Consider the following 15,399-nt stretch of genomic DNA (forward strand, 5'->3'; position numbering starts at 1 on the left):
TCCAGCAGCTCGCCTTCGGCTCGGTTGTTGCACCGGCAGCGCAACCTCCCTCATCCATCCTGTCAGCACCTCACCTGCGGGGCTCGGTTGTTGGGAACCTTCTTCCTCCATCCCCCAACACCTCGCCTGTGGCGCTACTTCCCGCCTCAATCCTCCCAGCCATTGCCTCCGGCTCAATTGTTGCCAAGCAATGTTGATCGCCGACGGCGCAACCTTCCTCTTCCATCCTCCAACACCTCACCTTCGGCTCGGTTGTTGCCCTTTCTCCTCCATCCCACATCACCTTGTCTTAGGCGCAACCTCCCTCATCCATCCTGTCAGCACCTCACCTGCGGGGCTCGGTTGTTGGGAACCTTCTTCCTCCATCCCCCAACACCTCCCCTGCGGCGCCACTTCCCGCCTCAATCCTCCCAGCACTTCGCCTGCGGCTCAGTTGTTGCCAAGCAAGGTTGATCGCCGACGGCGCAACCTTCCTCTTCCATCCTCCAGCAGCTCGCCTTGGGCTCGGTTGTTGCGCCGAGGTCGCAACCTTCCTCTTCCATCCTTCGGGTCGGTTGTTGTGCCGGCGGCGCAACCTTTCTCCTTGATCCCACAACACCTCTCCTTAGGCGCAACCTCCCTCATCCATCCTGTCAGCACCTCAGCTGCGGGGCTCGGTTGTAGGAAACCTTCTTTCTCTATCCCCCAACACCTCGCCTGTGGCGCTACTTCCCGCCTCAATCCTCTCAGCCATTGCCTGCGGCTCAGTTGTTGCCAAGCCAGGTTGATCGCCGGCGGCGCAACCTTTCTACTCCATCCCACAACACCTCTCCTTAGGCGCAACTTCCCTCATCCATCCTGTCAGCACCTCACCTTCGGCTCGGTTGTTGCCCTTTCTCCTCCATCCCACATCACCTCGTCTTAGGCGCAACCTCCCTTATCTATCCTGTCAGCACCTCACCTGCGGGGCTCGGTTGTTGGGAAGCTTCTTCCTCCATCCCCCAACACCTCCCCTGCGGCGCCACTTCCCGCCTCAATCCTCCCAACACTTCGCCTGCGGCTCAGTTGTCGCCAAGCAAGGTTGATCGCCGACGGCGCAACCTTCCTCTTCCATCCTCCAGCACCTCGCCTTCGGCTCGGTTGTTGCGCCGGTAGCGCAACCTTTCTCTTCCATCCCACAACACCTCGCCTGCAGCGCAATCTGCCTCCTCAATCCTCCAACATCTCGCCTACGGCTCGATTGTTGGACCTGCAGCGCAACCTTGCTCCTCCATCCTGGAGAACCCCAATGAAAATTGTTGTTCCCCTGAAAGGCTTGTTTACCCCAGAGAAAGGAGGAAAACAGTGGAAATAATAAATAAGAATTTTGTAAAATGTAATATGGAAAAGTTTTGTACTCGATGAGTTTTATTACATAGTAAAATTTACACAGGTATTTCTGATACACCCGGTATAGTGTTTTTGCAATGTTTGATTATCCACAAGTCAATCGACGTTAAATATGTTTTTCAACACAACGCAAATGAAGACCATAAAAATTTTTAAAAAAATTAGCAACAATTTTATTAAAAAAATAAAAAGTAAATAATAGTGTTTCTGTGTGTATTATAGAAGATTTTTCCTTATAGTTTAAGATTTTAAAATTTATATAGGTGACTGTGCCATATACTGTAGTGCTTTAATTTTAGATAGAAAATCTTAATTTTAATTTCTAATATTTTTAAATTTAATTTTTTATTATATTTTTTAGTATCATCAATATTGACTGGCGTTACCAAATCTGGAAATCTGGAGTTACCATCACCGACAACTCCTTTTTGTACTCTTTGTGGTACTTCATTTTTTCGATTTTGGGCAACTTCAATAACTTCTTCTTTGCGGCCCATTTATTGGATGTCGCTGTCGGTTTCAAAACTTTACGCACTATTTTGCAATCAGTAACACACAACGGAAAACAACTTGTCTTGACTGTAATGCTACTCACAATCGTGGTATACATCTACACGGTGATTGCGTTTAACTTCTTCAGAAAGTTCTACGTGCAAGAGGAGGATGAAGAAGTCGACAAGAAATGTCACGACATGTTAACAGTAAGAATTTTGTTTTTAATCTGAGGACATTTTTAACAAAGTTTTATCCCATCAGTGTTTCGTATTCCATCTGTACAAAGGAGTGAGAGCTGGTGGTGGTATCGGTGATGAAATCGAGCCACCAGATGGCGACGACTACGAAGTCTATCGTATTATGTTTGATATCACTTTCTTCTTCTTTGTCATCGTTATTCTTCTGGCTATCATTCAAGGTTTGGTTCAAGTTTAAATTGTTGATTATTACCACAAACAATGAATTGTTTTAGGTTTGATCATTGATGCTTTCGGTGAGCTTCGTGATCAGTTAGAAAGTGTGAAAGAGGACATGGAGTCCAACTGCTTCATATGTGGGATGGGCAAAGAATACTTCGATAAAGTACCTCACGGATTCGACACCCACGTCCAACAAGAGCACAACTTAGCAAATTACATGTAAGTACTAAGAAAAATTAATTAAACACAAAATTGCTTGATTTTATGTTTTTGTATCTTCAAACTGCACCAATTGTAAATGTTTGAAATTTTTGTAAAATAGTTTTGGATTTTTATTATTTTTATTTATTCTGAATTACTGATCAATTTACAACCTTATTCAAATTTCAGGTTCTTCCTTATGCATCTAATCAACAAACCGGACACGGAGTACACCGGCCAAGAGACCTACGTGTGGAACATGTACCAGCAAAGATGTTGGGACTTTTTCCCTGTCGGTGATTGCTTCCGTAAGCAATACGAAGAAGAATTGGGAGGTGGAGGCGGTTAACACTTCCTATTCACTTTCAGTGCTCAATTTTTTTATCAACTCTCAAACGCATTACTATTTTTATCGATAAGTAGATACCACACACAGCAGATCGATGAAATATGTAATTTAAGTCGTGATTTTTTGTTGATTTTTGCATGTTGTAATATACGCTTTTCAGTCGATTTGTTTTCAACAACAGTACAAAATTGTCCAAATTTTGCCTTACAGTTCTAATTATTGATATTGATAATATAATTAATATTTAAAAGTATATTGTGAGATGTATTTGCGGAGTTTTGGTCTAATAAAGTATTTATTGTTAACTGTGTTTTTTTCTTGTGAAGCAGAAAGATTGAGAAAAAAAAACCAGTGGACTTAAATAGAAAATTATAGGTATAATAGAATACAATAATTGAAAGGACTACGTTCCAATTTCTGATATACCCTGTATTCCCATGCCTCGATTGAGTCTATATTTTCAAAGTTTTCTTTCAAAGGAAAGAATTAAAGATTAAAGAATCAACATATGAATAGCTTAAAATGCAATAAAATTGGCTATAGCCGTGGAAATTACGGATAATTCGAAGTTTTAAAAAAAACTGTAACTAAGGAATCAATTTATAAAATTGTTTGCACACCGAGACCTGCAATTTTCTCCAGAAGATGAATTAAGTAATCATCTAAGGGGAAGAAGAGGCTTTTGTCCAACATTGGAGGAATATGATTTTTTTAAAGATTTCTTGAATAATGGCTAGCAAAGAAACTAAATATTTCTATTTTTATGTTTATTAATTCCGATAATTAGGTACGAGTAAATTACTGCTTGTCTAACCCGGCGCATCCACCATTTTAATAGCTAATTTGTTAAGACAAAAAAGCTAAATGATAGGACTCAAAAATAATAAACTTTTAATAGTTATTAAACGATGATTTTCATTAAAATCTACTTCAACATTTTGATGTTGGCTCATTAGCCATATTAACTGAGAATTTAATTTACCTAATTTATGCTCCCAACAGTGTGACAGAAACTTGATATTCTACAATTTCTAGCTTATACCTAATTCACGCTATTTTTGTTTAGTTAAAACCGACGAAATGATTTGTTAAAATAAGTAAATTTTCAATTATTCCTTACTTATAACTAGTGATTTTTGTACCTTGACTTGACAAAATACGAGGATTTCCATCGATTTTCAAATGAAAAGAACCCAAATCACGTTGAAATTATTTTAGCGGAAAACTACCATTTTCTTAATAGAGTTGTTGGAATAAAATGTATTTTTTTGTTTGTAACAAAGATTATAAACACTATTCTAAAATACTCTTCCCATACCAACGTGTTTTAAATTAAAATGTTCCAACAAACAAAATGAATAACATTAATGCGAAAACCTTTAAAGTTCTCGGGTGTTCAACCATTTTCAACCACTTATAGCTAAATTTTGTATACAACTTTAAGCATCGTTTTTGCGGAAGAACTGAGAAGAACCTTGATTTTCTACAATGAGTTGTTAGAGTTGTTTGGATGAAAACGACAGTTTCTGGACCGGTTTTATAATAGTTATTAATTTTAAGCAGAAAAATCATAATGAAGATTAACAATTAACAGAGCCATAGGAAATGTTATTCAATTTAGAATTTAGTAAAAATTGAATAACTCACTTGAAACCTGCTGAATTATGATCATACGTAGGAGTAAGGATGTTAAAGATGTTTGCTGATGATTAAAAGTTTCAGGCGCGACCTTTTTTATACAAAGATATGTTGTTTGTAATTTTGTTACTGTATTTGTTAATTTGTTATTTGTATTGTATGCAACCCATAAAACACACGAAGTGCACACGTAGCGCCATCTTTCAGCAAATAGTAACAAGGAACGCGTCGATGCCATTTGACATCAATTTAAAACAAATAAGTAGAGTGCCTGCACCATCCTATTACCATCACCCTATTAATAATACGAGTGCAAAAACACAAGCTTAAAGTTCGAAGGCTGTCGTTATGTAACAAGCGTATGCGAGTTGCATATTTAAACACCCGAGAACTTAAGGGTTTTCGTATGAGTATTATTCAAATTTTTTTGTTAGAAAATTTAATACACTTTACTATGGGAAACGTGTTTTAAAATAGTGAAAACAGCTTTCTATCGATAAAATAGTGTTTATAATCTAGGATTCAGTATTAAAAAGAAGGCTTAAAATGTTACCAACAAAAAATAATTTTAAAAATGATGACATTGCTTGTAACTAGCCTGTTGATTGCTCAAAATTTTCACCGAAAACAATGATACTTGCAATTTGATTTACTAAAATACGCGTATTTCTAACAATCCCTTGCTTTAAAAAGAGCCATAAGACAGTCACAATGAAATGGTTCAAATCACCTTATACTAGTAGTTTCGTTGAAACAAAAAATAAAAATGGATTAGGTCGCCTAATTTTGACTATTAGGACCAAAAACACAATAAATGCACTATTTGCTACTGAAACGAGTGGATGTCGATTTTCTTTGTTTTGAAAAAATTGGATCGACGGTTATTTGCTTGGGCTTATAATGGTTTTATTGAAATAAAATGATTTCTAAGGACTGCCCACTCAAAAAAACAGACAAAACGCTCTGGAATCGCTCAAGTCGCTTTGTTCAGGCAAAATACACAAAATACAATTTAGATAAACAACATTTATTTTTGGTTGCTTACACGGACAACTTGTGCTTTTTTAGAACATTGTTTACAGTAGAAATAGAGGTAAGAAGTAAGAACTTCTAATACTGATATAGGCCGATGTCTTAAAATTACGTTAGAATAAAGAACCATCCCTCAGACCACAAAAACGACAAACTGGTCCAAAGAGTAACTTTTCAACAATTTACTCTGAAAAGAAAAAATAAACATTATTCTGACTAGTGAGTATACAATGTCTACGTTCGAATAATATTGCAGCGCTTTAGTTGCTTATAGTACTAATGTATTCAAGGCGCAGTTCTCTCATTTCGGTACAATTTTCCGAATTTACCAAAAGAGGAACACTGTCGGAAGACCCTCTCCTCGACAACGACGAATTCTCCTTATGTGCATTTGTCGCTTGCTGCTCCTGGTGTAGAAGAACATTGTCAATTGAACGAGAAACGTGCATAATATTTGGAAGAAAAGATTTAGCTTTAATGAAGATGTACCAGTTCTACAAAAAAAAAAAAAAATTGTGCTGAAAAATTCTTCCAAACAAAGGATTTTTACCAGTAAACACGAAGTAACCGAATATACAATCGACATACTGTTATTTTCACTGTTGCTCTCAAGAGCCAGAACTACAATGAACCACACTATATCGTATCCAGTTTGCACCACACACATCAGTTTCAAGCAAGTCTTCGATTCCCTTAAACTGACGACTTCTTCGTCTGCACATTCCTGTTTCTTGTCGTTCATTACAACGTCCAGTTCGTTCTTTAAAGCGTTTAATGACTCGACTGAACTACTAAACTCTAATTTGGACAATTCTATATTTATTTTTCTTATACCATTGAGCGAGTAGATCGTTGTTATAACGATTAGTAGAGATATTGGAAGCATATAGTTTATTATCATTCCTTTTTGTACTGACATGAAGCAAAATCGCTTCGTTTCGAAACTGTACGGCGACACCACATATGAAAGCTAAAACACAAAATTATTTGGAACGTTTTTATTGAATTTCTGATAAGAGTGGCTTTACACTTTTTATTAAGTTGGCAACAGGCAGAAGCTGTCTTATCACTCTTGTGGCAAAAAAATATATTGGCAAGACTGAATTGTTGGTGATATATCAAAAAATAAAAGAAACAAACACCAAAGCGATACTAAAAAAGTAACTGCACCAGAAGAATTTTTAACTAAAAACGTATTTAACCGCTCGAAAAATAACAAAATTAACCATTTTCGAGTTAATTTAGTCAGTTTTTCACTTGTTTTTAATGCAGTTGTGCGATATATTTGCGGTACTGGCTAAAAAACGCATGAATACGTCCGCAATTAGAAAACAATGTAATTTTCGACCTATTACCAGTATTATTCGAGGTATTGTTGTTTTAGATATTAGATACATTAGCTACAAATTTTGAAAAACTGAGACTTTAATTCAAAAAATGCTTAACGCGGATTTACAGAACAGTTTGATAGCAATTAAAATTTAATTGGCGATTAACTTAACATTTGTCAATGCTTTTTAAGTGGCAACTTAATTTTAATTAGTTTAATTCTGAATTAAATTTTAATTTCGTTTTCTGTAAACCGACTCTAAGGACCGGTCTACAGAAACGTCATTAATCTAATTCTTAACTAAATGCGTGATTTATCATTTATCACGTGACCAAATTGAACAAATGTGATTGGTCCATTCGCTTTGTTAACTTTTAACAACGAATTAAATTTTAACAAAGCTTTCTATAAACTTTAAAAAAGGTTAAAAAAATACGATGAAATTTAATGCAGGCTGAATCGAAAGAAACAACGAAATAACATCATCAATTTCGATTTATTTTTTTTGGGATTTTTGGGCGGATTATGATCAAGTTTTCCAACGTAAATAAGGTAAAAAAGGTTTCAACGAAGTCAGATAAGCTAAAATAATTTGTGGTTAAAAAAATTTTTGAGAAGCGTATATAAACACTCGAAAAAGGAAAAAAACAGCTCCTTTTTTGACATAATCTAGTGAAATTTCGAATTGTTTTTCCGCAATAATTACGCTCCTGGTTGTAAAAAGTACAAGAAAGACAAAAATAATATAATCTTTAAAATGAAATGTAAAAAAATAATAACTAAAGAAATTTGAAACCATTTTTTTTACGAAATTTTTTTGTCAATTTTTTTTTTCAAAAACGGACTAACGAGAGAATCAAGCTCCAAATAACATCCTTACTCACTGATAAATTATGATTTTTTTCAGCAAGTTTAACGAAATTTCTTAAAAATAAAAGTAACTTTTGTGTCAAAAAGGTGCATAAACATTTGAAAGGGACACAAATAACTACACAATTTTCGACATTACTTGGTCAATTTTCGAATTAATTGTAACAAAAGTATTTCGGTTCCACGTAGTTTTATGTCCCTAGCTGGCTGTAAAATGCTCAAATGTGGCAAAAATAAGTTAATTCTCGACCTGTTTTGGTGATTCTTCGGTCTCTTTGACCCAGAAACGTGTTTTAAAAAAATAATTTTATGTGTGAAACAAATAAAACAAAATTTCGATTTTTTTTGGTGATTTTTGGCATGTTATCTTCTAAAATCACGAGTCTTTAGTTAAAACACAAACTAAATCGAGCGAAGCAAGCAATTTTTATTCGGTTATTGATTTTATTTTTTCAAAAAAACTAGAATTATGCTCAAATCACTCAATTTTCTGAAACGAATAGAGAGCAAAAACACTCAAAAAATGGCAAAAAACTCAGTTTCTAGCGACTTATTATTATTGATTCATTCATATTTTATTTTTTCTTATTTTACATTGATGATACGATTGACATATCATTATCATCGATGAATATTAATTATATAAAAAAATAAAATTTCTTGACTATTGCATTCGCAAAAAAGGTGATTCTATTAACCGTTTGGGAAAAAAGTCGATTTTCAAAAAGTGATTAAGATGTGCGTGCTTTCGTTACGCAGTTACAGCAGTTTTTATATTTCTAAAAAAATCACCAGATGTAGGAAATTTTGCGAAAGTGTTCACCACATCACTAGATCTAGTAAGACTGGCAACACTGCAACTATTTAGACAGCACTGAATCATTGTTGCCAACTATTCCAATTTACATAAAATTTCATGAGCTACTTGACGAAAAAGTCATAAAGATTAATTTCAATAATGTTTCTATTTTTAGGATTATCTTGCAAAATAAATGTACAGGATGATCCGCGGGTGTCTAATCGGTCAATAACTTTTTTGTTATTTTAAATATTGCTATGTTGTTTTCATTATCCGACAGATCGACTTAAAGTCCACAAATTAAAAATAATTTTATTATACACAAGGTGAACCAGAGTTACATGTTTTTTTCTCTTTCCGTTTCGGACTTATTCAACTTTTTGATATAAAAAGGATCAATTTTTGAAAAATCACTGCGAAGTGGGTTATGGATATTTTCCGGCAAATTTGCAGTAGAAAAATTGAAAATACCTTGTAATTTTGGCAAATAGACGACTTTTTGCTAAAGCATGCAGATAATATACTGATTGTGCCAAAACTCAAAAAGTTGAATAACTCATTTTTTTCAAATGGAACATTCTGTATTTTTTTCATTTATCGATAGCATTTTTGAAATTTAAAATATTTTTCGAGATTTGTCAAAAAAATATTATTACAAGAAAATTTGTTATCCTAGAATGTGATAAGTCAAATGGTAATTTATTTTATGAAATGTACTAATGTGACTGATTACATTAGTAATCTAATTATTACTTGATACATAAATGAATTTTACTCATCAAGAATTAATAATAAAATAAATAAAAAAAGAAAAAAACTTTTGAACACCTTAAGAAATACTTCAAATTTGCTATATAAACCGCATATCATTAGAAAACTTATGAAAATTGCTATCAACAAGTGTAAAGAATACATGGTGTTCCATTAAAAAAATGAGTTAATTGACTTTTTGCGTTTTGACCCACCCTGTAGATTATTTCCATGTTTCAAGTAAAAGTCGACTATTTCCTAAAACTACAAGATATTCTGAGATTTCCTGTTGGAAACTTGTCGGAAAATATTCATAGGCCACTTCGCAGTGATTTTTCAAAAATTGGTCCTTTTTATAACAAAAATTTGAATAATTTCGAAACGAAAAGAAATAGGCTCATAATAGTTTATATAAAGTTACATTATTTTTTTCCAATTATGCACAAATATATAAGGTGTTCCTTAAAAAAAAATACTTTGATTCACCACCCTGTATAAAACACCCTGTGTATAATAAAAATATTTTTAGTTTGTGAACTTTAAGTCGATCTATCGAATAATGAAAACAGCATGGCAATATTTCAAATAGCAAAAACAGTTATATACCGATCACACACCCCTGAGTCACCCTGTATCTGTGATCGAAAAACGTACTAGATCGAGCAAAACAAGCTGAAATAACAACCACATTACCTGTTCAGATTTATTGACTCAATTTAGTGATTTTTCTGTCTATTTTGTCAAAAAAACTCGTGTTTCAACGACTTAAAAAGTTACAAATAAAATATTTTTGACGTTTCGCTGAAAAATGAGCTAAATGGAGTGAAACACAGACAGTATAATCAATTTTCATTTGCTTAGCAAACTTTTTTCAAAAAAATATGTTTAATCTCCACTAACTATTAATAAAAATAATAACAACAAAATAGAATATTAATAATATAATAATTTAATTTCAAAGTGTTGTTTAGTTGTGTAGTAACAGCAGCATTTTTTTTTCCAAATAAATTCATTGTTGATAGAGAGTAGCTAATTTAATGTCGCCAACTTAATTTCGCAAGCCATTTGTTCTTTTAGTTAATTAACAAAATGAATACTCACAAGACTAAAAACGAGTGGAACCCCATAACCCACCGAGAAAAAATATTTATTTTTCGGGACACCACTACTAGAGAATCGCTTGTAGATATAATAACAATACAAGAACATCCAAAACGCTGTAAGTAAATGCAAGTAGTGCAAGAGGAAGGCTACCATCAAACACTTAACCGAATTTTTTATCGCCTGCAAATTTGTTGTTCAGTTTGTAAAAATAATAAAAGCGTCAAAATCTCACATAGACACCTAACATGAAGAGCAAATTGGAGAAACAGAACGAGCCCATCATGTGCAAGAACAAATTTTTCATCTCCTTTTTCCCATTCAAATTCTTCTTGAGTAGAACGAAAAAAATCGTCAGTAGCTGAGCAGCGCAGCTGAGCACTGAGCCAACAATTATCACCTCAGGCCCATAACTGTGTCCGTTCTTATTATGAGAGCCGTAATAAACGTACATTAAATTATCGATGAAATCGTGGTCTTTCAAGTCGGTGTCTGAGAGCGAATCATCGGGGAGTTCAACATTGGGGAGCACGTCAACTGCATATTTTGAGTCAATATTTTCGGGATTTGGCAACAGAAAGGAATCAACTTTCAGCTCGGAATTGAACGAGTCGTTCGAAATTTCGTAGTCATAATTCATGTAATAATCGTCTTCGACGGTGCGCTTTAAAGTCATATTTGTCATGCCTGCAATTTTGATTTAAACAAACAACGAGATGTTTTATACAGAAATGTTTTACTTACATTCTGCAAGAGTTAACAAACAAAAACTACCCACAAGACATGTCGGAATGTTCATAACAAAATTCGGGAGGGAAATTGAGCAAATATCCCGAGTTCATCCATTGGGATGCTGCGTTTTGTCGGACATGCAAGTAGTGGACGCAGGTGAAGGAACAAAGTGTTTAAAAATTCGAAGGGTTGTTGGATTTCTAGGGACTAGAGTTGCTCACACCAAACAAAGGCTTTAACCCGAATTATAATTATTTTCAAAACGCAATTGGAGGAATATCGTTGCGCAAGCGCTTTGATTCAATCAATATAGCTGGCCGTTTACTTAAATCTTTCTGTTTCGGTTAATCCCTAAGGACTATACACCGTTTTCACACAAAATAATATTTATTTTATGGGAACGACAAATAAATAAGTGAGTACGTGCAAATATGAGTGAAGTTGGCGATTTTGGCGCCAATTTATGGGCGGGGGTGGGCTAGTACCGTCCTGTGCTTTGATGGGATTGGTGGAAGGTTTATTCGCTTCTGGAATTACATTCAAATATACTTATTTATAGAGGGTGTCCGAGCGATGTGAAAAAATTCATTATTGATAACCCCCTGACTCAACTAAAATTATTATCAAGTATACAAAGTATTTATAATAATATAATATACAGGCTGCTCAAAAACTTGCGCACCAACTCAGTGATACGTTGTTGAGAAGCATGTGTAAGATCACGGGAAACATCTTGAAAAAATTCCTAAAGTAATATTTTGAAAAATCTGGAGCTATAAATTTATTTTGTTAACTTCTTCAGTTTATATTATTTTTTAATGTTTTTATGTTTCACACTAAGTAATCGTTCTCTAACACAACGATGAATAATTATTTTTAAATTTCCCATCAGACTTTAGCAGTTTTTTTAATTTAGAAAAAATTAAATTCATCCAAAAAATCAGTTTGCAGATGTGCCAACGCTGGAAATTATTTCCTAGGAAACCGTTTCAAAAATAATTTATTTTTATTGTTGATCAAGTTCTATTGCGATCACGACAGTTAGACAACGTTGCCACATATCATTTATTTAAAATCCATTATTTGTCGACAACTTTAATACAATGAATTTTTTTACTATTTTTACCTTTATATGTAACCACTTCTCTACCACACACCATTGAGTTGGTGCGCCAGTTTTTGAGCACGCTGTATAATAAGTAATAATAGTAATAATAATTACTATTATTACTATTATTAGATGTGAAAGTAATAATAATAATAATAATATATAATAATAATAAATCTCAAGCTACCTAAAAAATTGAAAAATTATGATTAAACCTGGAAGTATGGTAAAGGTGACGGCTGGAATTCCACAGGGTTCGGTCCTTGGACCAACACTGTGGAATATTCTATACAGGATGCTCAAAAACTGGCGCACCAACTCAGTGGTACGTTAGTGAGAACCAAGTGCAGATTACGGGAAAAATTTGAAAAAATTCCTAAAGTTATATTTTAAAAAATCTGGAGCTACAAACTTATTGTGTTAACTTCTTTAGTTTTCATTATTTTTTTATGTGTTTATGTTTCATACCAGGTAATCGTTCCGTAACAAAACGATGAATAATTATTTTAAAATTTACTATCAGTTTTTAGTAGTTTTCTTAATTTAAAAAAATTAAAATTTAACCAAAAAATCACAATGTGTAGATGTGCCAACACAGGGAATTATTTCCTAGGAAACCGTTTCAAAAATAATTTATTTTTATTCGGAAGTAAAATTACCGTTGGGGGCGCCACTGAGCTAGGTCGAAAACAGTAACCATAAATGGCGGGAAAATGTTTATTCGGATATTTTGAGCGTTGTACGAATTTTGGGGCTTCACAATTATTACATTGCCTATGCGGAATGATTATTGGATCTTTGATGCAAGAAACTTATGTTGACAAATGAGAGATGACGAGGAAAACACGAATAACGAATGACTGTTTGGTTCACTTTCTTTATTGGAAAATTATTACAAAGACATTGAAAAGCCTACCTTTTGGCATAATTTACGTTTAAATGTATCAGCAGTTGTTAATCTTTATTGTAGTTTTGTAGATTTACCGCAGCATTTCATGATTTTTTCAGTGGAAAATTCTAACCTAAAATTCATAACACTTCACTAATTTATTGGTTTCTTGAGCCAAACTTTGTGTTCGCTGTGATCCATTACTTATAATCTTTAATTAGACAACTGTTTGATGACACTTTGTAATCAAAATTTAAATATTTTTCACATTTTATCCACTTTCAAGTTCCAACAATAAACACTTTATACCACGAAAAACTACAGAACCAAAGTCAACGCTAGTATTTACCACCACGTACTTTTAAAGTAATTCTTTCTATTGTAAGTAATTAACAGTATACACGCAAAATTGTTGAACAATTCATTAAATGTCAGTTAAATGTGGCATTACGAAAATTTATTTGCTGTTTTCGACATAGTTCAAAAGTCATCACCAGAGGGCGTCTAGTTAATTTTATTTCCGAATTGTTGCTCAAATTCTATTGTGATCATGACTGTTAGACAACGTTGCCACATATCATTTACTTAAAATTAGTTATTTATCAATAACTTTAATATAACGATTTTTTTTACTATTTTCACCTTTATATGTAACCAGTTCTCTACCACACACCATTGAGTTGGTGCGCCAGTTTTTGAGCACGCTGTATGATGAAATCTTAAGCATTGAAATTACTAGTGATGTTAAAACTATAGGGTTTGCTGACGACCTAGCATTAATTGTTGGAGCTTCCAAAGAGAAGACTTTTGTAGAAAACACAAATGAGTGTCTAGCAAGAATTAGCAAGTAGATGAAATCTCACAAGTTGCAGTTAGCTCCTAATAAAACCGGGGCAGTTTTACTTAGAGGTATACAAAAGAAAGAACGCATTATGTTTAAGATTGAGGGAGTCAACATAACACCGAGCAAAATGTTAAAATACCTTGGAATTATAATTGATGAGAGGCTTACTTTTGGAAGTCATGTCGAGATAGCTATTTTAAAAGCGGAAAAAAACATATCTACTCTAACTAGAATCTTACCAAACATAGGAGGTCCAAGAGATAGCAAAAGAAAAATAATAATAATATAGCCTTTATTCAAGAAAAAAATGTGAGTACTTAACCTCGCACAAAACAAAATAAGAACATAAAATGTTGAAATATAAACCAAAACTAGAAATAAATGCGAAAAAAAAAACATATAATATAATATTAGTACCAGAAAATAATATAATGTATGAGTATCTTAAATACTTTTGGACAAATATAAAAAAAATAATAATAAAAGTAACAAGTAATAGAAACTTTAACGTTATTTGTTTTTTAAATAGGTTTACTGGCTTTGACATCAAATGGTTTTCGATAATATTATAAATAACAACAGCATTATAGGTAAAAGAACTAAGAAACAAGGCTGTACGAAACCAGGGCATCGACAGCCGATAAACATAACGTATACTAAAAGTAGTTTAATTTTGGCCGAATGTTGTATAAATGTATCAAATAACACTTTCCCATCTGCTACTAGTTTTGTCTTTGTTGTTACTATGCGAATGAGTGAAACAAAATACAAACCGTCAAGCGTAGCGGAAAATGGGAGGGTCTACCAGTCGTTCCCAAACTATGGGATGCCACTTTGATATTTGTTATGTTTATTGTTGTTAAATAAATTAATATGTCTTTTGTTTATTTGCCTGGTCAACTTTATAAAGAAAATGTTTACTATTACCAACAAATATACATGTTAATTATGAATTTCAATTTGGAAGTGATTTTTAAATCCCAAAGACTTTTTAATGTGAACAATTTGTAAACAGCATTGTCGTCATCATGAAAAAAAGACGAAATTAAAAGGTGGCTTGAAGAGAAAAAATTAGTGCACCCACAAAATGCTTTTAAATAAAAATTTTTAGCAATTGCAAAGTCTAATAAACAGGATATTAATTACAAAGTAGACAAACTATAATCCGATAGAACATGTTTGGGCGTTAAGTAAAAGTTTTTACGACAAACATATCGGGAAAGTTGATTCTACCGATGAATCTATTTTACAAACGTGGCAAAAGGCTTTAAATCAAGTTACACCAGAAGTTTGGGGCAACACAGTCAATCATTGCGACAAACTAATAGAGGAAGACATAAAAAAACAAATTTGTCTTGACTAGGTGCAAAAAGAAATTATCATTAACGTGAATTCGGATAATGATAGTGATAGTGATAGTGATTTCGGAGAATTTGACGATACAGCTAGTGAAAGTGAGAGTGAAATGTTAATT

General features: G+C 33.6%; 2 protein-coding genes and 1 long non-coding RNA gene across 8 annotated transcripts in view; 1 reads left to right on the top strand and 2 right to left on the bottom strand.

The window, feature by feature from the left end:
* The window catches only part of RyR (Ryanodine receptor), a 109,275-nt gene extending 106,138 nt beyond the window's left edge, over nt 1–3,137 (top strand). For 5 of the 6 annotated variants that reach the window (XM_064356545.1, XM_064356535.1, XM_064356596.1 and 2 more), the window contains 4 exons: nt 1,730–2,069; nt 2,125–2,281; nt 2,336–2,501; nt 2,673–3,137. In XM_064356545.1, the coding sequence (XP_064212615.1) occupies nt 1,730–2,069; nt 2,125–2,281; nt 2,336–2,501; nt 2,673–2,832 (823 nt within the window). In that variant the 3' untranslated portion in view covers nt 2,833–3,137. 6 annotated transcript variants of the gene reach the window in all.
* Nucleotides 1–15,399, bottom strand: part of LOC135265282 (uncharacterized) — a 362,501-nt gene that overhangs the window by 242,833 nt on the left and 104,269 nt on the right. The window lies entirely within an intron of this gene.
* On the bottom strand, nt 5,482–11,318 carry LOC103312457 (adhesion G protein-coupled receptor E2). Its single transcript, XM_008193106.3, has 5 exons — nt 11,097–11,318; nt 10,588–11,039; nt 10,353–10,535; nt 6,053–6,472; nt 5,482–5,996 (listed from the first exon to the last, which is right to left on the bottom strand). Exons 1-5 carry the CDS (start codon nt 11,149–11,151, stop codon nt 5,763–5,765), a joined length of 1,344 nt encoding a protein of 447 aa, XP_008191328.1. The 5' UTR covers nt 11,152–11,318; the 3' UTR covers nt 5,482–5,762.

This window comes from Tribolium castaneum, chromosome 1 (assembly GCF_031307605.1).
Source record: "Tribolium castaneum strain GA2 chromosome 1, icTriCast1.1, whole genome shotgun sequence".
NCBI lineage: Eukaryota > Metazoa > Arthropoda > Insecta > Coleoptera > Tenebrionidae > Tribolium > Tribolium castaneum.

What these genes read in the sequence shown, in the direction of transcription:
- LOC103312457 (XM_008193106.3), bottom strand. Translation starts at nt 11,151, where the DNA reads ATGAACATTCCGACATGTCTTGTGGGTAGTTTTTGTTTGTTAACTCTT. An exon ending in TTTGTTAACTCTTGCAGAAT is followed by an intron (nt 11,040 to 11,096) that starts GTAAGTAAAACA and finishes TCAAAATTGCAG; the next exon opens with GCATGACAAATATGACTTTA. An exon ending in CGGTTACTTCGTGTTTACTG is followed by an intron (nt 5,997 to 6,052) that starts GTAAAAATCCTT and finishes TTTTTTTTGTAG; the next exon opens with AACTGGTACATCTTCATTAA.